Consider the following 26,146-nt stretch of genomic DNA (forward strand, 5'->3'; position numbering starts at 1 on the left):
TGAACATCCAAAATCTCAGGATGCTTTTTATTGCCTTGGAACCTTTTCTCACAGCTGATTAATTTTCACAGTGCCTCATCCCATATCTGCTACTCTCAACTCAAAGAGATTTTTCACTATTTTGATAGAGTGTCTCAGCTGCTCCTTCCACAAGGTGGAGCCAGGGCTATTTGCTCTGCCTTTAAGATGCCACTGTAGGATTTGCTCATAAAACAAAAGCTAACAAAGGGTCTCATTCACAATTTAAGTGGCATGTTGAAAGCTATCATGTCATGGTTTGTCATTTTGTCTGATAAAGAATAAAATGATATAAATGATTTGAGGGTAGGAGCCAAGAGAAATGAAAGAGTAGGGGAAAAAACTGATTTAACCAGACTGTACTCAAGAACAAAGTTATATACTTAGAATAAAATTCCAGCTCCTCACCCCTTCTACATCATCCCGCCTCTGTTTCTCCTGCCTCTCCCTCACTTCTTCCCAGCCTTTCTAACAAACTGATTCTGCTCTTGGCTCTTCATAGAGATGTTTTCTTGTGCCAGAATTCTTTCCTTTGCTCTTGGAATGGCTGGTTCCTATTTCTCATTCTGATCTTAATTTTAGCGTCTCTCCTCAAAGGTTTCTGAATCTAAAGCAGCCACTCAGTCACTCTCTATACTAGCACACACACCATTTTAATTCTCAGTGTAGCAATTACCATCTGCTATACTTGTTTATTTATTTGTTCATTTATTTAGTGATCTCCCCCAGTAGGATGCAAGCTTCAAATGGGTAGGGACCTTGTCCATCATGCTCACTTCTGTATCCATAGCACATAACCAGTGTCAAGCACCTAATGTGCTCAGTAAACACTTGTTGAATTAATATTTACTTTTTCCAACTGTGTTCCAGCCTTTAGACATCATATACAGATTACAATGTTAAATGATTAGAAAATTAAAAATAAAGCTATCAATACTAAAAAAACCTATGGCAGAGGGAAAATGCTATAAAATGAGGCAATAATCAACCCCGGAGGGACAGATGACATTGGTTTGTAAAATTCATCATCGCTTGTCCTAATCTTATTTACAGAAATCTCTACGAACAAAATGATGGCGCGTGCCTTTTTCCAGTTTCATCTATTAAAAAATTCAGCTTCTTTTTTTTCAAACATAAACGCCAACAAAGCCCAAACAAACAAGACCTAGCAGATTATTGCGCATATAACTGCACTAAAAACAATCAAGATCAGGTGGTGCTTTCTGAAGAAGTCCCAAATCCCAACGGTACAAGTGCACGGCGATAATTTTCCAAACAGAATGAATGATCTCCCATTTACTTTGGCCTCCCCACCCTGGTGGCACTTTGCTCCCACTTCAGTTCGAGGCCAACGAAGGAGACCGTCATCAGTTGAAGAGTTTGTTTTGAAGAGTTCTCATCCTACTCCTACTACTCAGGCCTCAGCTGTCATGCCAAACGCTAAATCCCCGGTAAACCGAGGCAATTCGTCAGTGTCAACACACGCAGCCCTATCTAATGCAAAGTAAACACGAAATGTGCCAAGAATCCTCCAAAATAAAGCCTGCCACTTACTCCCCCCTACGCGGTCTCTGCGACTCCTTTCAGAGGGTGGCCTCGGACGCTGGCCGCTCACCGCGGAACGAGCACGGGCACTGGGCCTTCCCGAGAGCAGAGAGCGGGCACCAGATCTTGGGCAGGGCTCAGCTGAAGCTTCTTCCCCAGGACGCCCGATCCCCAGGCCGAGGCTGCGCAACCGTGCCTCGCTCCTGTCAAAGTGCCAGCCGGTCCCTGTCGCACGCTCAGAACCAGAAATACAGGGTTCCGACGCCCAGAACTTGTAGGTCATGCAGGCTGAGGGAAACACCAGGTAGAACCGCACCCCTCGAACGACGGCTGCCCTCTCCCACTGGCTGCCCTTCCCCCACCTGCTGCTGCTGCAGCTAAACAGAACGGTGGGCACGACCCTCAGGTGCCCCGGAACCGTGACACTCAGGTGAGGCGGGCGTGGCGGGCGCCCACAGAGACCATGGAAGAAGCTCCACCCTTCCGGGGACTGTAGACGCCGCAGCGCATGCGCGCCCTTCAGCTCCCCGTCCGGGGCCGGGAAGGTCTTCTCTGAATTCTGGCTTTGCCTTCAGGAAGAGGTCAGAGTTGGAAAGACCATGTAGCAGTTTTTTCTTAGTTGAAGAACCTGAGATCCCAAGGTGTAGAGGGTGTTGTGTGACACTGAAATGTGGTTTTAAAAGGGACTTTGTATAAACTGTGCTGTTATTCCAGTTTAAAGTTTTTGAATCTCCTTCCTCCACCGAATTACCCCGCTTTGCAGTTTTTTTTTTTTTTACCTCAGTGGTGCCTATTTAGGCTCGCTCTGCCCTCAGCGGCTCGTGACTTAGTCTGTTCTACCATAACCTGTGTGTGCGAGTTTCCCAAATTTCTCTTTTCAGGCCGGGCTGCTTGTCCAGGCACCCTGACTTTTCCCTTTCTCTACCCACTAAGCAGATCTGGACGGTTATCGTGGTGTCACCTGCACCAGTGCGTTCATTCCAGCATTTCCGAGTGTGTCAATGAGGCTCACAGATTGTGGTTTCTTAGTGTAAATGAGTAGAAAATGGCCCTGCCAGCCCCATTTAAGATTAAACTAATTAAAAAAAAATTCCTAGGCATACTATAGCACTATGTTCAGATGAGAATCTAAGACAGGTAACAATAACAACAACAATCAAAAAACTCAAACTCAACTGCCATCGGGTGGATTCCAACTCATAGCGGTTTTCCAGGTTGTAAATCTTCAGGGAAATAGATTGCCCCATCTTCCTTCCATAGAAGAACTGATGGGTTTGAACCACTAACTTTCTGGATAGCAGCCAAATGCCTTACCCACTATGCCAACAGAGCCCCTTAAGAAACAGATAGCTTTTTTTTTTTTTTTTTTTTCCCAATTCATGCCACTATGGTTTTCTTTAATGGGGAAACCTTTAAAAATCATCAGCCTGAGAAAACTAAAGCTATCTTTGGAGAGTAATAACCTAAAATGCTCAAGTTTAAAAATGAAATTGAGATAATTGGAAACTGTAATAATAACAAAAGCCTAAAGGGAAAGAGGAGATCAAAATTCATGATTCTGAGGTTACCCAAACTAGACCCACTGCTGCCCAGTGATTCTGACTCACAGTGACCCCAACTGGTTACAAAGGCAGTAAACCTTTTCAGAAGTAGATTGCCTCATCTTCCTCCCCCAGAGCAGCTGGTGGGTTTGAATCAGTGACCTTCTGGTTAGCAGCCAAATGTCTTACTCACTAGCCACCAGAGTTCCTTCTTGAGAAGCTTAGGTGATTTTAAAAGTTCTAGACATTCCTGTTTATTGTGCTCAGCTTTATTGTTCTTTGCAGATACCCTGCTTTTTTTATTATTATTATTTTCAACAAATTGAAGGTTTGTGATCACCCCACCTGGAGAAAGCCTATTGGTGCCAAATTCCCAACACCATGTGCTCACTTCGTATCTCTGTCACATTTTTTGGTCATTCTCACGGTATTTCAAACTTTTCATGATAGTATTTATTGCACACTTAATAGACTAAAGTATAATATGAACGTAACTTTTGGATGCCCTGGGAAACCGAAAAAAAAAAAAAATTGTGTGATTTGCTTAATTGTAGTGGTCTGGAACAAACCCACTATAACTTGATTTATGCTTGTATTTACAGTGTATCATGACTTGGAACACCTGATTATGTTTCAAAGAACAGCCATAAAGTAGTTTTCTAAAAACAACAGAGCACTCTGTAGGAAAAATAACCAAAAAAGAAAAAAACAAACTCACTGCCATCGAGTTGGATCCAACTCATAGCAACCCCTCCTTGGGTTTCTGAGGCAGTATCACTATGGAAGTAGATTGCCCAACCTTCGAGGGAGTGGCTGGTGGGTTTGAACCACCACCCTTCTGGTTAGCAGTCAAATGCCTTAGGCATTACAGCACTATAAATAGGAAAATATTGTATTGTTATGTGCTGTCAAGTGGGCTACTAATCACAGTGACCCCATGTACAACAAAACCAAACACTGCCCACTCTGGCACCATCCTCACAATTATTACTATGTTCGAGCCCATTGTTGCAGCCAATATGTCAATCTATCTCACTCAGGGTCTTCCTCTTATTCAATGACCCTCTATTTTACCAAGCATGATGTCCTTCTCCAGGGAGTGGTTCTTCTCTTCACTTTCAGCAAGGAAAGTTGTATCATTTGTTTATCACAGTTTGTTAATGAGTCTTCTTCTAATCCTGATCCCATGTTCTTCTTCATATAGTCCAATTCACATTATTTGCTCAGCAGAGATTAAATAAGAATGGTGAAAGGATACAAGCCTGATGCACGCCTTTCCTGATTTTAAACCACACAATATCCCCTGGTTTTGTTCGAATGACTGCTTCTTTGTCTACGTATAGGTTACACATGAGCACAATGAACTGTTCTGGTATTCCCATTCTTCGTCATGGTATCCATAATTTGTTATAATCCACACAGTTGAATGATGCCTTTGCATAGTCAATAAAACACATATAAACATGTTTCTACTACTTCTGTAGTGATACTGCCTCGGAAACCCAAGGAGGGGTTGCTATGAGTTGGGTCCGACTCGATGGCACATAACAACAACAACAAGCATCTTTCTAGTGTTCTCTGCTTTCAGCCAAGATCCAAATGACATCAGCAATGATTAGCCCTCATTCCATGTTCTCTTCTGAATGCAGCTTGCGTTTCTAGAGTTGCCTGTCAATGTACTGCTGCAACCATTTTTGAATTATCTTTTACTTGTGTGTGATATTAATGATATTGCTTGGTAATTTTTGCATCTGTTGGATAACCTTTCTTTGGAATGGGCACAAATACGGACGTCTTCCAGTCCAGTTGGCCAAGTACTGTCTTCCAAATTTCTTGGCATAGACAAGTGAGTACCTCCAGCATTCACATCAATAATCACATCAGTCAGATAAACCATTCAGACTTTCCTTTATAAACATATTTTTTAAAAAAAGTTCTGTAAACTGCCTTAAAAAAAAAAAAAAAACTCAAATTTATATTCTGAGCATTTTCCATGTCAAAAATTTCTTCATTACAGTCCACATGGACGCATAGGATAATTTTCAATTTCCCCTGTTGTCAGATGGTTGTTTCATCACATTTATGAATATTTGCTTAAGATACAACTCTTTTGGTTAGCAGTCAAGTGCTTAAGCACTGTGCCATCAGGGCTACTACTTAGGATAAAGTTGTAGGATAAAATACAGATGGAATTAGTGGGCACAAGGGTGATGTTATTTTTAGGTGCTGTTAAGTTGGTTTCGATTTATAGCAACCATACGCACAACAGAATGAAACACTGCCCAGTCCTGCACCACCCTCACAATCATTGCCATGTTAGAGAATCTTAATAAGTATTGCCATGTTGCTTTTCAGAGAGGCTGCACAGCTTACACTCCTCACCTGTATGTGGTTCTACCTCTCTCTCCACATTGCTGGCAGATTTGAGTAATACTTTTTTTTATCTTCACTAATTTGAGAGGCAAATTTGGTTACAACATTCTATAAGTAAAACAGGTAAAACCCTTGCTCACACATGCCAGTAATGTGGCACAATGCCCTCATTGTCAATATGTTATCATTGCCTGCCCTTAAAAGAAAAGTCGATCAAGGAGCGCAAGCCTTACTTAACTAGTCTCCAGTCTATGAATTTGCATTTTCGGAGATGTCAACTCAAACATCCTACCAATAATATACAATAGAAACATTGTACCAGTTGCCTTTGAGTCAGCTTTGATCCATGGTGACCCAGAATGTGTCAGAGTAGAACTGTGCTCCACACAGTTTTCAATGGCTGGCTTTTGGAAATAGATCACCAGGCCTTTCTTCCAAGCCACCTCTGACTGAAACCGAACCTCCCACCTTTTAGTCACCAGCCATGCATGTTAACCATCTGTACCACCCAGGGAAAGAGATCTTTTTAGCATGTAAGTGAACTGGTTTTCTTATCTCACAGGACAGAGTGTAAATAAATACTGTTGGACTTTCGAGTTGGAATTTTAAATATTTGGATATTTTATGCATTCCTTGCTTTAATTGTAGAGCTGTGATCAATAGTTAATCCTATATCATCATTAATTTCTGTTTGTACTCATTGTATTAATGCTACTTGAAGAATATAGAACCCAATTTAAAATGATATATTTAAAGAGAAATTAAGTTTTTGATTAAGTAGTCAACAATACAGCCTCTCAAAATACAGTCTCATTGGAAATTGAATAGCTGTGAATCCATTAGTAAGACAGTTAGTGACCCGGATTAAAATGTGTGATTGAGAGTGAATAGTAAGTGCTCAGAGGAGATGGAGAGATGACAGATGCCTGGGTGATTGGAAAAGGTGGGTGTAGGAGTGGGTCTGAAATAGGCCGAAAGCCTGGGCTGGTTGAAGAGTGACCTTGGGAAATAGCCATTTTCAAAGGGAATGAATAGTCCAGAATGTATTGCAGTTATTGTGCCCTAGAGGCAAACCTCAAGACTAGAGAGTTTCCAGAATATTTGGGCCTGATAGAGCTAAAGGAGTAACTACTCCACTAAGATATGAACGAAAATGCATGAAGTTCAAAACATGATATACATGCTTCTCCGGTGGCATAGTGGCTAAAGCATTTGACTGCTAACCTTCTGGTTGGCAGTCCAAACCCACCAACCATTCTTCAGAAGGAAGGTTGGGCGATCTACTTCCGTAGTGATACCGCCTTGGAAACCCAAAGAGGGGTCGCTATGAGTCGGATCCGACTCAATGGCAGTGAATTTGGTTTTTGGCGTATATTATACTTCAGTAAAAAGGTTTGAAACATTCATGAGAATGGCTCAGGGTTCTCTCGTTTCTGATGCAGTCCTTTACTTCCTACACCTGGTATCATGTGCCACCTCCCCATGGTGAACCCGGGCATCTGGGGAGCTGTAACTTTGTCTGGGAGTATGCTGTCTCAGCCTCTGTGTTAGGGAACGTTCTCTGAATTCCCTTAATGCTTTATCTTAGTTTCTTATTGTTGCCATGACAAGACAAACAAAAAATACCATAGTAGATGGATTTAAAGAACAGAAATTTTCTCATGCTTCTGTGGGCTAAAGTTCCAAACTGTATCTAGTCTGTGTGGATTCCTTCCGTGGGCCTCTCTCCTTGTTTTTGGTGTCTGCTAGCAATTCTTCACTTTTTTTTTTTTTTTTTGCATATAGTGTGTCCTCACATGGCATCCGTCTTCCCCTCTGTGTGTCTGTCTTTTGTGCACTTTTTTAAGACACCATTCAGAAGAAATTAGGTTTAGGACTCATTCTGCTCTGATGACTCATTAACATAAAAAATGCCAATTTTCCAACCAAATCAGTAATATGTAAGCCCAAGGTTTTCCGGCTTCTAGAAGTCCTTGAATGTATTAACTGGGGGCTTTTAAATAGTATTTCCAGTGTTCTAAAAAGCCTCAAATGAATGGTACATGTGTCTGTAATGATGCATAAACTATTATTTTTAAAAGGCCATTTGTTTTATAAATATTTCAAGCAAGTGTAAAAATGACGTGGGTAGAGCATCTTCTCTAACTTCACCAGCTAGGAGGAGAATCAAGATCAACAGCTCCAGATTAAGAGGCTCTCCAAACTTTTTACCAATTCTGACATCAACATTCTCTCCCACAGCACTCTCTCCTGCTGGTTCCATGGTTGCAATGGCCACACAGGATGCACAGACAATACTCACCATTACGAGGGTCATTAGGAAAGTAACAGGTTACAACTTGGAATCAGGATCAACTTGGAGTTAACAGGAACAATTCAGGACACAGTTTCTCGATCAGGACATTCTCTTCTTCGCCATGCCCATGGACAGGACTCTCTGGGTGTTAGCCTCTTAGCCCAGCGTCTTCCCTACTTGGGTAAGTGTTACAAAGCTCTTTTAGTTCTATCAGTAAGTGCCCAGAGACACCCCACTTCAGCAGCAAGCCTCCTGCCCCAAAGCACTCAGCTTCCTTGCTCCATGGGCTGGGAAGCCACTGCACTGTCTTCTGCTGGTCTCCTGGCTCTGCTGCCTCTGCCGCTGCCAGTTTTCACCATCTCTCCTCTCCAGTGTTAGAGCTTTCTGTTTCTGTCTCCTGGATCTAGGAGGTTCTCAGAGGAGGGATCCCAGATCCGAAGGACACGCTCGCTTCTGGCTCTTCTTCCTTGGTAGTAGTGACATTCCACGTTCCCCCACTGTGATGGTTTAAGCATAGAGGAATCGCAAAACTGACCAATCCCCTTGTTACTTGCATGATCTGATCTCACCCCTACAAGGTGTTGTGCGTCTTACTCATATCACGAGCAAGCTATCCAATTTCCTTGGTGGGCCATAAGCATCTCATTTGCATAGTTCCACCCAGTCACTTGGTGCCAATTAGACTATGGCTGGAAGGGCACACACGGGGACATGGAAATAATATACTCAATGGTGAAAAAATTGGAAACCACTCATATGGGTAATACTTGAAATCATATGAAGATGAATAAGGGATGTCACTTTTAATTCTGGCTTATAAAGGGCATCAAAATTTGTTATATTTAAAGCTGAGTTACTTCACATTATGAAAAGAAGTTTCTTCCCACTTGTCTTTCATATTATGACTCTCAAATTATGTAAAAAGGTTTTAGATTTTATGCCATCACAGCACCATCCCACATTAAAAAACAAACAAACAAACACCAAGACTTGAACTGCAGTGAAAATCCTCCGTTTGTGGGGGTAACTACATCATATGCCAAAAAATATCAATACACAAAAATGGACAGAATGATAAAATTTAAAATGTAATTCTAAATCCTTAGGTTTTTTAAAATTAACTCTATTGAATTTTAATTTACATAAAATGAAATGCAGCCATTTAAACCATACAATATGTCGAGTTTTAACAACAGTAAAATATTAGAAAAACTCTATTACACAAAAAGTTCCCTCATAGAGCTGACAAGGGGCAAGGTTATGGTCGTTGCTCGGTCACAGCCAGCTACCCAGAGGGACCGAATAGTTGATCCTGCGGGCGTGGGACCATAGTTGCAGGGGACATCAAGCTCAATTGGCATAACATACTATACAAAACATTGTTCCACCTACTACTTTGGCGAGTAGCGACTGGGACCTTAAAAGCTAGGAAGCTGCCATCTAGATGCAACAACGGGTCTCTCCTCATCAAGAAGAAAGAAGAAAACCAAAATTAATGGAAACAATCAGTCCTAGCGACTAGTACACCAGCCAATCTGCAACCTATACAACTATGAGACCAGAAGAACTAGATGGTGCCCAGCTACCACTGCCATCCACTTAGAAGGGATGTAGGAGATCCTGCATAAAGAGGGAGAACAAAATGTGGAACAAAACTCAAAAAATCATTTGGAGGCAAAAAAAAAAAAAAAAAAAAAGAAGGTGGGGACCAGGTTTGCTGGTCCAATAGAGCCTGGTGTAACCACTGAGACTATGGCCCCTAGCTGCCCTTCAGGTCTGGAATTGAACCCACAACTGTGGTTTCCAGCCAAACAAAGTACAGGCATGTGAGTTAAACATTTACCTCAAGTAGACACACGCCCTGGAGAGAACAATCATGGGAGAAGGAAGGGCTGCTTATGCACAGGGAGACAGCTCAGGGTGCAGAAGAGTATGAAGGGATGGACACTGAGAGGAGGTAACTATGGGGAGGAAGTGGGAGGGGAGCTACTGCATTGTAAATTTTGGTCAATGACATGAGACAAAGTATATGTGAACTGCTGTATGAAAAGTGAATTTACTCTGTAAATCTTCACCCAAATCCTAAAAAAAAAAAAAAAAGTTCCCTCATTACACTTTGCCATCTCTGTCCCTGGTCTTAGGCAACCACTGATCTACTTCCTGTCACTACAGATTGTGCTTTTTCTTGAATTTCATATAAATGGAATCATGTCATGTACTGTTGTCTAGCTTCTTTTGTTCATCATTATGCTTTTGAATTACAGACTTGTTTTTGTATTAGCTTATCTTTTATTGCTGACTAATTTTCCATCATATGGATAAGCTACAATTTGCTCATCGGTTCACTTGTTAATAAGAGGTCTTTCCTAGTTTTTGGCTATTATTAATAAAGGAACTATGAATATTGTCAGTCTTTTTAATTGTAGCCTTTCTAGAGTGTATGTAGTCATAATCTCATGCTTTTTTAAAACTTTCACTTGATACTAATAACATTAAGCATCTTTGAATGTGTTCATTGGTCATTTGTATGTTTTCTTTTGTGAAGTTATGTTTTGTAAATGTTTTTGTTTAACATATTTTGGACACAAATCTTTAATGCAAATATTTTCTCCCAGTTGGTGTTGGTTTACCATTTTCTTAATAACATCTTCTCTTTGCCCTTTTGGTAGAATTGTGAACTGGTGCAGTCATCTGGGTAGTACCACAATACCATGGTAAGTAAGTGTGTGCACATTCAACAATTGGGGGATTCTCCCGTATGTATAGATACTAGGGAAACTCTTACCATAGTGTGTAATATTGCTGTTTAACAGATTCACTCAGAACTTAATGGCTTAAAACTACAATTAGAGTTTTATTATTTCATAATTTCTCTGGGCTAGGAATTCAGGGGTGGCCTAGCTGGGTAGTTCCGGCTCAGGGTCTCTCATGAAGGTGCAGACAAGATGTTAGCTGGGGCTGTGGTCATCTGAAGGTTTAACTTGGACTGAAGGTCCACTTCCAAGATGCCTTAGTCACATGGTGGTGCAAGTCACAAGTTGGTGCTGGCAAATGGTCATTCCATAGGGCTGCCTGAAGGTCCCCATAGCATATTTGCTGGTTTTACCCAGAAGTAATTGAAGAGAACAAGGTAGAAGCAGAGATGTCTTTTATGACCTAGTTTTGAAGTCACATACTATCACTTTGCCACAAAAAAATTGGTCATGCAGACTAACCCTGATATAATATGGGAAGGGCTTAAAAAAGGGCACAAACACCAGGGGGTTGCTGGAGGCCATCTTGTAGGCTGGATCCACATATGTATCTCTAAGAAGATATTTATGACAACATTCATTGTACTGCTATTTGTGGTGGCAAGGAGTTGCAGGCCACCAAAGTTTTCATTCCTGTGGAAATTTGTAAGTAAAATGTGGTATATGCCTGTGACAGAATACCTAACAGTAAGGAATGAGATTTACACATTTCTTTTTAACTCAAAAGACAGAAATAGAATAAAAAAAGAATGAGATTTATAGCATAATGCAATTGAATACAAATTTTAAAAACATGTCATATATATATTTTTTTTACACGGTGGATTTTTTAAACATACACATGTAGCTAAATAAATATAAGAAGAACCAGAAAGATTTATCAAAAATTAGTTGTGGCGGGGGGGAGGAAATTAGAGAGATGTGGGAAGAAGGGAAAAATATGAAACAGAAGAAGGGCTTTGAAAGGATGATGTGGTAAATGTGTCCTGAATTGAAGAGAGGAATTACTTCAATTGTGTACTAAAAAAAGAAACCAAATCCACTGTCACTGAGTTGATTTCAACTCATAGCAACCCCTACTGGTTTTCCAAGGTGGTAAATCTTTATGAAAGCAGATTGCCTCATCTGCTTCAGAGGAGTGGCTGGTGGGTTTGAACCACCAGCCTTCTGGTTAGCAGTCAAGTGCCTTAGGCACTGCCCTAAGAGACCTCCTTCAACTGTGTATAGTTGAGGCGTAAAGTTTTTTTTATTCTTGTAAGCAGAGTTGTAATCAGGCCTACGAGATCATAATGAAGCAACATTTCAAGTGCTCAATCAAGTTTTCCTATATTCTCTACACAGTACTTTTACAGGAGTCATATCATCATGGAAAGAAAATTTCAGTTCTCTTCAAATATCTCCCTTATCTACCAGTTGGAATTATATTCTTTTAACAGAACACAAACTTCTTTGTTTTCTCAAATGGCTATATTTCAAAGGCAAATAACCTTGCGAGAAGTCATTACAAAAAATAGTAGATGATTGATATCAGATTTCCTTGTTGAAGATGTGTTTAATGAGAAAAGACAAAGAGAATGGGATTTTTAACTTCCAGTGTGGAGGGGATGGAAAGAGAAGGGCCACAAATGCGTGGATCAAGAACAGATGCTTCACAACCATGATTACAATTAGTTTTTGCAAAACATTTTATTTGCAAGTTGGAACAAGAAAAAGAGATAACCTTGCATTCACAGTAATTTAGTTGAGTTCAAGATACATCTTTAAATAAACTTCACTTGTTTAATTTTCACTGTAACAACTAAATAAATATTAACTTACTCTTTACATATTGTTTCACAGTAATGTTTATCTTTCAGGTTTAATAGTGGATTTTGCTTGATTGGTTATTCTTGGCTGGTCATCATTTGAGTGATAATTTAAATCTAACCTTGAAGGCAGGCCTCCCTTTTTTTTTTTTTAAATAATTTATTGAGCAGTTAGGACTAAGGGGGCAGTTGGGCAATCTACTTCTGTGGTGATACTGCCTCGGAAACCCAAGGAGGGGTCGCCGACTCAGTGGCACATAACAACAACAGGACTAAGGGGGAGAAGTTTCAGGTTAAAGCCTACTTTCTCTTAATGAAAGTATGTTGTGCTTATTTGCATTATGTGGTAGCAGAAGATTAGGATATTTTTTGAAGAGAACAATGACACTGGCTTTATTGAGAATATATCCAACATAGGGCATGTGAGCGTACTAGTCATTTACATAACAAAGGATCCATGTGCATATAGCAATTGTCTCATAGTCCAATTTCTGTCCTTTTGGGATCTTAGGTTCACATCCACTAATTCCTAAACAACTGTCCCTTTTGAGTGACAATAATGGAAGTTTTCCTTTTTTTCAAATATCTTTATTTACTTAAGTATATTAAAAGGATTACTCTGAAAACTAGGTCTGCTTTGTGTGCGTATGTATTTGTATTTAGGTATTCAATTTCTCATTAACAAGACACTAGACAGACTTTGGGAGCTCTGGTGTTGTAGCGCCTAAGGCATCTGACTGCTAACCAGAAGTCTGGTGGTTCAAACCCACCAGCCACTCCTCAGAAAGAAGATTGGGCAATCAACTTCCATAGTGATACCACCTCGGAAACCCAAGGAGGGGTTGCTACGAGTTGGATCTGACTGGACGGCAGTGAGTTTAGAATTAGGCAGACTTTATTATCAAGGCCTAACATATTAACATAAGCATATATTATTCCTAAGGCAAAAAATTAAAACCGCAGAAGAATCCCCACGGAACATCTGGAAGTCCTATGAATACAAAATCCATACATTTTATTTATAGCACCACCTGGTTTCCTGCTCCACATGATATTTTTGATTAGGCACCAGCCCCCCCTTAAGGCATCACTACAGTATTTGGTTAAAGAAATGGACACATTTACATAGAAACATCTGATTTTCATGTAAGTCTCCACAAACTCTAGGGATTTTGGAAAATATTCTGTGGCTCTGAAGTATTTTAAAGTTATAAATATTTTTTTTCAAAGTTTTTCTATTCTCCCTTCACTATTAAAAGCAGTTCTCATTATCTAAGGGCCACTACTTCACTAGGCTGTAAGCTACTTGTGGGCAGGGCCTATGCCTGTCTTGTTTACCAATGGTTTCCCAGAGCCCAACAGAGGGCCCTCACAAAGTTCAAATCGTACTTCTTGAATGCTTGAATCTGTTACCTCATGACTTAGAATAATTTATATGATCAATTTTTCTTCTTGACAACTGGGTCATGTGTCTACCAATAGAGAGAATTCTTATATCACAATAAGACCTTAAAAATGTATCTTAATATTTGCATATTAAAGATGTGAAATAAGAAATCAAAGCAGGTCCAGAGAGGTTAAAAGATTCATGACAGTCACATCCATGACTGAACTCCACCCTCCTCCAACCAGCCCCAGTCCTTTCAATGACAATCTGCTGCTCCTCCTTTAGGATTCTGTAAATGAAAAATTTAAATTAACTGCCTTTTCAAAAAGAAGATATTTTCAAGTTCATTAAGAAAAACTAAAAAAACTAGTTTGTAAAAGTCTTTTATTGTATCCGTGCCACACATAGTAGTGAAAAATAACACTTCTAAAAAAAAAAAAAAAAAAGAATGCTACCTTTTCACAACATTTTATTTTAAATAAAAGTTCAAGTACTCTTACATAGGTACAAAAAAAATTCTGATCTATTTGCCTCCAACAGGCCACCACAACACACAGTAGATAAAACACAGTGGTTACAAATGTCTTTTAAATTTATTTCTGAGGCAAGGCAAATGGGAGGGGGAAATGTTTCTATGAAAAAATACTGTGTGTGTAGGAAATTGTCACAATTTTATTCCACATGGATACAAATGATTATACTTTAATTTAGGCCCTGGTGGCTTGAAATTATATAACAAAATAGAAAAATGGAAAACTAATATCCCCTACACCCTGTTTCAAAGGCAGGCACTACCAAGATTAAGGAGACGCCACAGTGTTGGTAGAGGATAATTACTGTACAAGCTATATAGCTATAATTACCTTCAGACTAAAATAAAATGCTACAATCCTTCTAAGGCATAAACAATAATGTCTGCAAACAATATATACACATAATACATATTTAAAACAAGACTTAATATAAACAATAATGAACAGTATATACATGTAAATTTTTCTTCACTGTCTTGAAATAACAATTTAACTACACAAGTGATGCAGCAACATATATATAAATGTACTTGTAACTCTACAGTAAAGTTTATTTTTGGTGCTTTTATAGCACATCAGTGTAAACAGTTTAACTTGGCTTTGTTTTATATTTTAAAACATTCCTTGTTGTATTTTCAAGATTTAAAGCAATTTTTTCTAGTTCTTCCTTTTCATAGAAAACGAAGATTCTGGATGTGGTTTAATCATAAATAATTCATAAAATTAAATACATTCACTAAAAAATAAGCTACAAAGTAAAAAAATGAAAAATAGATATTTATTGAGAGGGAAAGGAGAACCATTTCCCAAGTTAGAGCTCTGGTGTTGAATATTCAGTGCGATTTGATATATTTAATTGCTATTGCACTAGAACACCCTTTCCTTTGAAAATTCTTTGGGTGTGCTTCCCTGTTCTACCTAAATTAGCTGATAAATCACACAAACCAATAACCAAGGGCCTTGGTTGTTGTAGGAGTGAAGCTTTTAAAAATGGTAACATTCTTCTGAAATTTTTTTTGTGATACTTATTTTAAGGAAAAAGAAGTCATTATGTATGTGCCTTGCACGTTTATGTAAATATAGTTCACATTGCTGGTCTCATTTGTCCTTGTTAAAAAGGAAAAAAAAAAAAAAAGGTTATTATAACTTCAGCTCACTTTGAAAGTATCTGTCCATTTTTTTTCAAAATACTTCCTCATACTGTGGCCAGCTCTGCCTATATCAGAATCATCTTCATTAAATGTTTCACAGTTGTCAAAAACAAGCCTGACGTCTAGAGCAAAGGTTTCAAGGTTTGGATACCTGAAAGAAAACACATGATTAGAGAGGTGGCGTAGTGCCTAAGGCATTTGACTGCTAACCAGAAGGCTGGTCGTTCAAACCCACCAGGCACTCCTCAGAGGGAAGACTGGGCAATCTACTTCTGTAGTGATACCTCCTCAGAAACCTAAGAAGGGTCTGATCCGAGGATCAGACTTCTGATCCGAGGATCAGACTTGACTGACGGCAGTGAGTATGGATTGGTTTTTGGTTGTGGCTTTGTTTTGTAAATAAAAAAGAAAAGGTAATAAAAGGTAAGAGAAGTAAAACTGAAAGGAAAAAAATCTGCATTTAAACTGTATCTAAAATACATGATTGTCTTTTATAAACAATACATTTTTAAAAATTCCATGTCTGTCATCATATAAACTTTAAAGAATGGTTAAATGGGAAAAACTAATATCTCTGAAGATCAAGATACATTTCAACTAACGGACATTTCCTCATATCCCATTTCCTATATGGTCAGTGTCAAAATTCTATTACAGGACTTATCCCACTCAACTAGTTTATTAACTCCTCTAAGTACATCACTTGTAGTATCAGCTTAGATATCTTGATATATTATTAGCATTTGAAAATGTTCAGTTGAAGAAGAAATAATGTAAATGCTTCCTGTGGACCATAAACAATACACTTAACCCTGTCACTTTTACAGACATCCACAGATACAACACATTCTGTTAAACCTCCTTCATTTCCCATCGTTCTGCTCTCTCCAGACACGCTATTTTGCTCAAGCAGTGGGGTATGATCATCCAAAATAGGCAAAAAAAAAAAAAAAAAAAAAAAAGCGTGTGGGAGGTTCGAGTCCACCAGAGGTGGCTCAGAAGAGAGGCCTGGAAATCAGCCATTGAAAACCCTGCAGAACACAGGTGTACTCTGACACAAGAAGGTCAGCTGTGAGTTAGAATCAACTCCATGGCAACTGGAACGGAATCCCCTTACCAGAGAGAACACTGTGAGAAATATGATCTCTGGTAGGGCCATGAAGCATGTGGCTTTAGTGCTTTTCTGGTGAGAGGAACTCCATTCTCTTCTGCTGTGTAAGAACACAGAGAACAGAAGGGTGAATGAATCTGCCTGAGTTTATTGGCTAGAGGAGAGTGCCATTTAAAGTTAACTCTAGCCAATTCAATACATTTTGAAAGAGGGCCTTTAGAAAATTCATATTTTAAATTAGGTCTAATTTATGGTAAGTTAGATATTAAAATAATTCACCCATTAGCAGTACCTGTGAGGCACTGAAGTTCTAAGACTTTGTAAAAGTGGAATTCTATTTCTTTGATGACATACTTTTACAGTCTTTTACTTTATTTCTATGTGTAACAATAAAAAAAAAATAAAAGTTGTCTATCTGTAACAAGCTCATGAAGAGTTGAGTTAGCCCGTGTACCACCTCACCTATTTTCCTGTTCTGGGAATGATTGTTTTTTTTATTGAACTGAAATTCATGTAACATAAAATTAACCATTTCAAAGTGAACAATTCAGTGGCACTTAGCACATTCACAATGTTGTGCAACTACCACCTTTATCTAGTTCAAAAACTTTTTCATCACCCTCAAAGGAAATTCTGTATCCATTAAGCAGTTATTTTCCACTCCCCCGCCGCCCCCGAAACACCCAATCTGCTTTCTGTCTCTATGGATTTACCTATTCTGGGTTTTTCATATTAATGAAATCATATACTACATGTGGAAAATATTTTTTATAAAATATTTTAAAGTTACTCTGAGGACTATTTTTCTCTTCAGACTGTTCTTTGCTACAAGGTTAATGGTTGATGCTAGGGAGACTGGACTATAGGAGAGAATTCTAGGTCAGGTTCTAGGGGGCGGTAAGTGCAATACTCACATTCCTGCCCTTCCTTTAGGGAGATGGGCAGCTGATGGGAGTCCAGAAAGTCACTAAAGCAGGTACTTCCTTCCCTCAGTTCTCTCAATTTCTAGTTTCCAAACCTGAAATACTGTTTATGAGTTTTGGTTCTAACTCCTTATTTTGGGTTTAATTAAACAACTAGAAGTTAGAGAAGAGCCTGAACCCACTTGCCTTACACACAAAATAGGAATACTACACAATGGCTTTTTCTCTGCCTGCCCTCTACCATACGCTCCCCCTTGACGATTCCCCAGGACTCGTTCTCAGCAACGAACTCCAATTTTATACTCATTTGGTAATTCTTTGTTAATTCCTAAGACTTCACTCTGAAGAGAGTTATGTCTAGGTTCATCTTCTATCCAGGAATTGGAGGATTATGGATGTTAAAAGTCAGCATTAGTTAAGCACTGGTACAATCTTCCTGCATAAGTCAGTCTTTGTCCTGACTATGCTGATTATATGTAGTCAACTGTGTTGTCCCCTGAAACATCTAAGTAGCCTGAAAGACAGAAAAAGCAGCAGAACTTGGCCATATCTAGACAGAAGCTTTTGCTGTTTGGTTCATACTAGAACCAACAGTTTAATAGTTTTCAATGTTTTCTGAATTTGGGCATTCCCCTACTGTAATATTTTGAAAATAAAATAAAGCAGACATAATTCCTGGAAAGGCTGATATTTCAGACTTAATAAATTAGTTATTTGATAAACATGAGAGGGATACTGATTACTGTGTGCAATGTTTTACTGAACTCTTCTAAGTTTAATATAAATTACAAAGTACAGTGATTTTTACCAAAAGGAAATCCAGAAACAACTAAATAATATACTGAATAATAATACCAATGCAATACCAATGTAATTTAAAAATGTTGTTGTTGTTGTTATTTGCCATCGAGTCGGCCCCGACTCATAGCGACCCCTTCTTGGGTTTCCGAGGCAGTATCACTACGGAAGTAGGAATGCCCAACCTTCCTTCCGAAGAGTGGCTGGTGGGTTTGAACCGCCAGCCTTCTGGTTAGCAGTCAAGTGCCTTAGGCACTATGCTACCAGAGCTCCAATTTAAAAATACATTATATAATTATTCTTTTGATGTAAAGTCCTTTTTCCATATTATTTGAGACTGCTTGAAGTGATGAGCTAGAAGCTCTGGTGGTATAATGCTAAGGCATTTGACTGCTAACCAGAATGCTGGTGGTTCAAATCCACCAGCCACTCCTTGGAAGGAAGACTAGGCAATCTACTTCCGTAGTGATACTGCCTTGGAAACCCAAGGAGGAGTTCTTATGAATGCAGTGAGTTTGGATTTTTGGTTTTGGAATTGACGGGCTTAGGTTACAACAGGCTTAACTGCTATATAAAAATAAAGGAGAGGTGGGAATAGAGAAGAGAATGCAGCTCTACTGCCCTTGGCCGGTCACATGTGGAATGGCTTTGTGTGGTTTTCTTTAAGTGAACGGCTGCATTCTTGTGGCTCCAAAGTGGGCTACTCCTGTTGTTGTTGTTGTTATTTGCCGTCAAGTCGGCCCCGACTCATAGCGACCCCTCCTTGGGTTTCCAAGGCAGTATCACTACGGAAGTAGGATTGCCCAACCTTCCTTCCGAGGAGTGGCTGGTGGGTTTGAACCGCCAGCCTTCTGGTTAGCAGTCAAGTGCCTTAGCCACTATGCTACCAGAGCTCCTGGGCTACTCCTAGAAGCAACTAAATTCCAAATTTAAATTCAACTAAATTTTAAAGCTGTTACTCTTGGGCATGAGTTTAAGGTGGTCTAACAGAAACCATTAACTGTGACCAGGAAGTCATTTTACTCTTGGGATATGATGACAAAGAGAACATAGTGGATAAGGGTTAATAAATGCAATTTTAGCATTCCCCAACAACTCAGAATAAAGTTTTTTCATATTTAAAATTTCTAATTATTTTTCTACTCCTGAACTGTAAGAATCTGAAAATATTTTAGGGTCAACTTTTTAAAAAAAATCTGTATGAAGTGGTGTGTCACTATTCCATTGATTCAAGTTATTTTGGCCTAGTTATTTCAGTATGTTATTTCGGTTCATGTTATTTTCTTTGGGAGGCTTCCCTGACCCTTTCTTTACCCCTATTCTGGGTTTGGTGTCCCTCTAATGTGGTCAAGAGAAGATTTATTATACCACCTTTTATCTACTTCAACAATTTTAAGTGATTTGTCTCCGGTATTATCCCACTCTAGCCAAACATACACACAGCTCTCCAAAGTCAGAGCCTATGTCTTTGCTGTTAATTAATGTATCTTTAGCTAATGAAAAAAGTGCTCAGTACCTATCAGGCATTTGATAAATAATTACGAATGGTAATGATTTACTTACTGTCCACTACTTAGTTTCTCTCTAATAGTAGAAAAATCCATAGGCTTCTTAATAACTTTCTTATAACCAGGAACAAGTTTCAAGTTTACAGGAAGCAGAAAAGGCCATGCATCCTCATGAGTTTCCATTTCAGTCAGGATCATACTAAAGACAATAATGTTTGAAATCAGTATCTATGCTCTGGAATGATCTATTTTTATTATAGAATGATGTGTTTTTATTAAAAATTTAGCAATTTTGGAAGTTAAAACTTATTGTAAATTAATTTATTTTAAAAAGATAAAGGAGTACATTTACTTACAAATTATCCAAAAGTAACCTTTAATATGGTAAAAGATTCCTAAAAAAGTAAAATGGAATGTTATAAATATATAGTACCTGCAAAGAGCTAAGTCCTTGGAGTCATCTCTTTTAGGTTTTTTAACAGAAGTAAAACTGTCTTGTTTTGACAAGTTAAGAGAAGTGTTCTCCTCTATTTTTCTCTTTTTGAGGTCTTTGCTTCCCCTCCTGAGGGAACTACTGGTGGATGCGGAGTCTTCATCTTCAGTGTCTCCTGCCACTGGTGCTTTCCTGCCTTTCTTCAGTTCGTTAGTCTTTTTTCCTTTGACATGAAGTTTTTTGATTTTTAGAGTTTGACCACTTGCCTTTAATTAAAAATAAAAAAAAAGTATAAGCAAATAATTGTCTACAGAACTTGCATTATTTTATATTATGAAAGTCCAAAAGGACAAATAAAAAGAATACTATCTCTGACCCAGAAAGTTGATAATTCTATTATTTTCAAAAGAGTTCTATGGATTGTTCTCCCATGATATAATGCTAAACTTGAATAAGGCACAAAAAATGAAAAATCCATTTGTCTTAAGAATTTTTAAAACTTGAAGACGCTGATTTCAAGGTAATCAACCCATCTTTGGTATTATAGAACTTATCAGCAGTATTCCTTTAATGTAGTCAGTAACTGTATGAACTTAAAAAGAAGAAAAGGATTATATTTTAGAATACTATACAATTAAGGAAAAAGGTGAATATGAACGAAAGTACATAGCTTATTAACAAGAATAGGCAGGGGTATTAATAAGCTAGATCAAAACATGAAAAAGAACTCATGAACCATGAAATAGAGAAAAGTTCTTTTTACGTGAATAAATTTACCGGATTTGATTTTCTTTCCTGGGATAAAGAATAAAAAGTATCTGTTATAACAGAGTTCTATAAACTTATAATTATCAGGAGTGAAGGATGAGGGGGGAAAAGATGTCTGTTTTAAGGAAAACAATGTACAAAGAAATGTTATCAAGGAAATTGCACTTGTCATCAAGGGTGTGAATTCCAGCTATGGTTCTGTCACTAACTAGACATGGAACTTGGAACAAAAATATCTGTGAGGCTTTGCACTGCTAAAATGAAGAAGTTAAGCTGCACAACTGCTAAGATCATCTAGTTCTAAAATTACATGAAAAAAATCTCATTGTGGCCTTATGGAATTATATCCCAACATTGCAGACAGCACACTGATGCAACAATGAGATACTCCTTCTCTGACCCCCCAAATTTAGAAATAGGGAAATGAATCTTCCTTCAGAAAGTTTAATTTTGTAATAATTATAGTAGATAACAGAAGAAAGATATACAGAGTCACTGGTACTATATGGTTTTTTGCTCTGAATTCCCAGAACAGTGCTTATTTTCTTTTGAAAGATGCTTTTTCCCTTAACCAGATTATTAAGAAATCCTAGAGTGCCTATTCGTAACTTAAAATTGCATACTTGAAATGAATTTGGCTGAGAACATCACTTAAGAGTTTTTCATATCAATTTCTTTGAGTATTTCATGACTTTCTCTACCAATATCTTTTTAAAACTGCTCTTTTATATAAGCAATTAAGTTACTTGGTACTCTATTGGCAGGTTAAAAGTGTAGTTAAGGAGATACTTCAACTGACTAAAATAATAAGGCCAACCATAAATCCAACACTTCCCCCATATCAAACAATCACTACTTATCACTAACTGAAGTAATTACAATGTTTTACTAAGTCTCTTCTCCATTTATTTTGTTAATTCACTAAAATTTGATTACTTATGTTTTTCACATAACACTAAGCTCTCAGCACTCTGAAATCTTAAAAAAGATAAAGACAATGCTTAATATAATAGAGGAAAAAGTCCAATTAATGAAAGTTAAATAAAAATAGATCGAATAGCTGTGTTACTTAAAATAAAAAAGAATAAAGCTTCATGAATAGTCAAAACTTTCAGTTCCAATTTGAACTAAAATATTATTTGGGATCGTTTTCTAATGAATTACTACATTAAGAAACCATGAAATTTAAATCACAGAATCCAAAGATTTCGTGATGTTTAAGAAAAGGCAATGATGCCTTAATAGAAATTTCTTTAATAAGTGATATTTATCAGCTTACCTCATATTAGGAGTGTAGGTGCACATACTTCATTTGAAAAAAAGAAATTAATTGTGCTTTGGGTGCAAATTTACAAAACAAATTTGTTTTACATTCAACAGTTTGTACACATTTGATCTCATGCCCCAACTGCCATCTCTCACCATAACAAACTCTCCTTCCCTCCTGTCACCGTGACTACTCCCTCCCTGTGCCCTTCTTAACCATGCATTCCTGTCTGTTCAGCTTTCCCCCTATGTGGATGCTGCCCCTCTGTTGTCTCATGGCTGATAGCTCTAAGGGGTGCATCTCCCTAGAGTAGGTGGGTGCATCACCGTGGGGTAGGTGTTCTGCATGTAGGTCTTTCTACTTTTGGGCTGAGAGCTAATCCATAGTGGCACACATACTATAAAAACAAGCTTTTATATAGGTACTCTGTTACCAGTTATTTGGTTCTTGGGGAGAGATTCCCCTTCTCTCCAACTTGCTAGAGCCCAAGTTCAAAGAAGAAATTCAGTAAGTGTTGGGTAGAACCTATCAGTTTACACATCCAAGGACACATTTCTGGTATGTTTGTATATTTATATATCAGAGGTGTAACTGGTGAATCATAGGCTGTAAACAGTCCACAGAATGTGCTGTTTGGCTCAAATGATGCTTATAAAAATCCAGTCTTGACTTCTCTTGAAATATTTAAAGGTTCTGGAACATTGGGCCCACATTCCTACATGACAACTGGCTGGAACTGAGAGATGACTGTCACAGTTAGATGGGACATGACTTTCCTGCTTGCCAGTCCTCACCAGGGATCCAATGAGCTCTTTTATGCTAGGTATCTAGATCTTGTAGACACCAGAGTTTGAAATTTGTAATATGTGTGTTTGTGTGCATCTGTGAGCATATACAAATATGCACATATAAACACACATAAGCCTTTTATTCTGTGACATACACACATACACATGTACATACACCACACATAGAATACTTAATCTCAATGATCTAGATAGAAATAGCCACTTAAGAGCAAAACATATAAATATTTATAAATAACTATGAATTAAATGAACGGAGCTCTAGTGGTGCTGCAGTTACTACATTAGGCTGCTAACCAAAAGGTTGGCGATTAGAACCCAGCAGCTGCTGTGTGGGAGAAAGAAGAGGCAGTCTGCTTCTGTAAAGATTTACTGCCTTGGAAACCCTATGGGCAATTCTACTCTGTCTTACGGAGTTCTTGTGAGTCAGAATCGACTTGATGGCAGTGGGTTTTTTGGTTTATGAATTATATGGTGAGTTATTTTATAAACCTGAACTTTTTCTTAAATATAAAATCAAATGCTCAAAAAATATATATTTTTTAATTGTTGTAACAAACATTAACACCTCTGTGGCAGTTATATTTTTGTGTCAACTTGGCTAGGCCTGGTTGAGTGGCTGGGCAGCTGGTGGTAGTTATTCCGATGATGAGACTGGCAATCAGCTCCATGGTGGGATCTACCACAAGCAGCTGACTAGCTGCTTTTGGGTATGTGGTCTGCTTCCTAAGGAGAAGGCTTGGGAATGGTCTCTAGCCTATGGCACACTTGGACCCTGCATGTAGCTGTGTTGTTGCTCAGCAGCCTGCTATGCTCTTCCGACCTCAGGACTTACAATGGACTTAAGTTAATGGCCTGCCGTGTGGTTTGGTAACATTGGGGCTGTGCCTTTTTACTTGTCAACCTTGGGGCTTCTCAGCCTCAGCAGCCAGCAGCTGTCTGAGTGAAGAAATGCCTCTAGCTCCAGTGGGCCGGGAGCAGGAGGCCGAGCTGGACCCCAAGGTTGAGGGGCTTTCAACCAGCCCCTAGAATCTGGCACTTTGAACTTGGACTTAAAGCCTCCAAATTGTAAGAATAAACTCCTATTTGTTAAGGCCATCCCATTTGTTTTTGTGTAGTATGTTATGCCAGTTGAGCTTGATGTCCCCTGCGACCATGGTCCTGAGCCCCAAAGTCCAACTACTCGTACCCTCAGGGTAGCTGGCTGTGGGCAAAATAAGTCTGCTCTGTAAACTTTCACTCAAATCACAATAACAATGTGGTATATTTCCTGTCAGAGTGGCACTAGGTAACCAGAACAACTTGTTCACTATATTTAAAATACAAAAAAAGCAGAGGTGTAGAAAGCTATTTCATGCACAAGGGCTTGGAGGAACCACAGATCTGATGCCTCCTAGACCACTCTTTGAATGACAGCCAGCCAGAATTCTAATTTAAGCAGATTTACTGAAAACAAAACCTCCCATGGCCTAGCAGGTGGTCTCTCTAAGAATTAAAACACTTATTTATTAGTAATTAATAAAGTATAGAAAAACTTTTCTGTAGCTTGAAAGCAGTAACACTAAAGGATAATTTATATACAACTAGTAAAGATTCTAAGTATACACAAATACGAAACAAAAATAATGAAGTAATGAGAAATCAAAGTGATTATTAATAACTATGATATCGTAAAAGGCTCTTGAAATTCTATGAAATATATTCTAAAATACATTACAGTACTAATATAAACATTTCAAAGAACTTTACAGTCCATAAAACTTTACTTCATATACATGAACTTATTTGATCCTCATAAACCACTACTAAGATACTATCCCATTTAACAGATCGGAATACTGAAGCTAGGAAGATACTCTAATGTTTACAGATCAGGGAAATGAGAAAATAGAGCAAAGACTGAGATGAAGCAAAGAAAATTTTAGTGGTTATGGTATTCTATCCCAGAAGTCAAGTGAAGACAGTGTTTCAAGGAGGAGGAAGTGGTCAACTCTCACCTAATGGATCTGATAGGTCAAATAAGGCCTGAGAACTGATCAATCACTGGCTTGAATAATGTGGATGTCACTAGTTAACAAGATAGTAATTTCAGAGAAGTTGTAGAGGTAAAAATCTGGAATGAGTTCAAAAGCAAATGGGAGCAGGGAAGGGAACACTGCTAGATAGGCAGAGACAAGTAATGATTTAGGTGAAGGAAAGGGCAATGTGCCATACGTGAGTAATCAACATGGTGGCACTGAGGAAGAGGAAGACATAGAGAGGAACATGGGAGGTACAGACAACGAAGATCAACCCTTTCACATGTACAGTACTGCACTGTCAGTGATGGCAAGCATTCATCTACAGGTGGATAGATGGGTGGACAGGCTGAACAATCAAGTATGTCTAGGCAGGGGGTAGTATGCCCATGACCATGCATAGGGTTAGCAGACAATGTTTCTACATGCATATTTGTATGTGCTGTAAGAATGTCCAGGTGTATAGTAGAGCTGACAAGGGGCAAAGTTGTGCTGGCTTCTTGCCCACAGCCAGCTACCCTGAGGTGTGAGTAGTTGGACTTGTGTGCTCAGGACCATGGTCACAGGGGACATCACACTCAATTGGCATAACATACTACACAAAAACATTGTTCTACATCCTACTTTGATGAGTAGTGACTGGGATCTTAAAAGCTTGCAAGCAGCCATCTAGATGCAACAATGGGTCTCTCCTCATCCAGACCAAACAAGAATGAAGAAAACCATAGACACATGGAAACAATTAGTGCAAGGGACTGGCAGACCATGTGATCCTTAGCCTATATGACCAAGAGACCAGAAGAACTATATATATGGTGCCTGGCTATCAGTCGACCACTCGGAGGGGAACTACTGGGTGGGAGAACAATGTGGAACAAAACTCAAAATCATAAAAAAATAAAAGACCAATTTTTCTGGTCTAATACAGCCTGGTGAGACCTCTGAGACTATGGCCCCTAGCCACCCTTCAGGTCTGGAACTGAACTCACTCTTGTGGCTTCCAGTCAAATAACAGAAGGCATATGGGATGAACAATTACATCAGGTAGATGCACTCCTTGGAGTGATGATCAATCATGAGAGAACAGAAGGGCAGTGTTTGCACAGGGAGAC

At 38.7% G+C, this 26,146-nt stretch overlaps 1 protein-coding gene across 1 annotated transcript in view; it reads right to left on the bottom strand.

Moving 5' to 3' along the window:
* Nucleotides 1–15,399: 15,399 nt before the first annotated feature.
* BAZ2B (bromodomain adjacent to zinc finger domain 2B) overlaps nt 15,400–26,146 on the bottom strand; it is a 240,788-nt gene continuing 230,041 nt past the window's right edge. The window contains exons 34-36 of the mRNA XM_042781069.1: nt 20,176–20,441; nt 19,798–19,941; nt 15,400–15,553 (exon numbers count right to left, since the gene is read on the bottom strand). Coding sequence (XP_042637003.1) covers nt 15,400–15,553; nt 19,798–19,941; nt 20,176–20,441 — 564 coding nt within the window. The remainder of the gene's footprint in view (nt 15,554–19,797; nt 19,942–20,175; nt 20,442–26,146) is intronic.

Source organism: Orycteropus afer, unplaced genomic scaffold (assembly GCF_000298275.1).
Source record: "Orycteropus afer afer isolate SDZICR_OR568_19922 unplaced genomic scaffold, OryAfe1.0 scaffold00084, whole genome shotgun sequence".
In the NCBI taxonomy this organism is placed as follows: Eukaryota; Metazoa; Chordata; class Mammalia; order Tubulidentata; family Orycteropodidae; genus Orycteropus; species Orycteropus afer.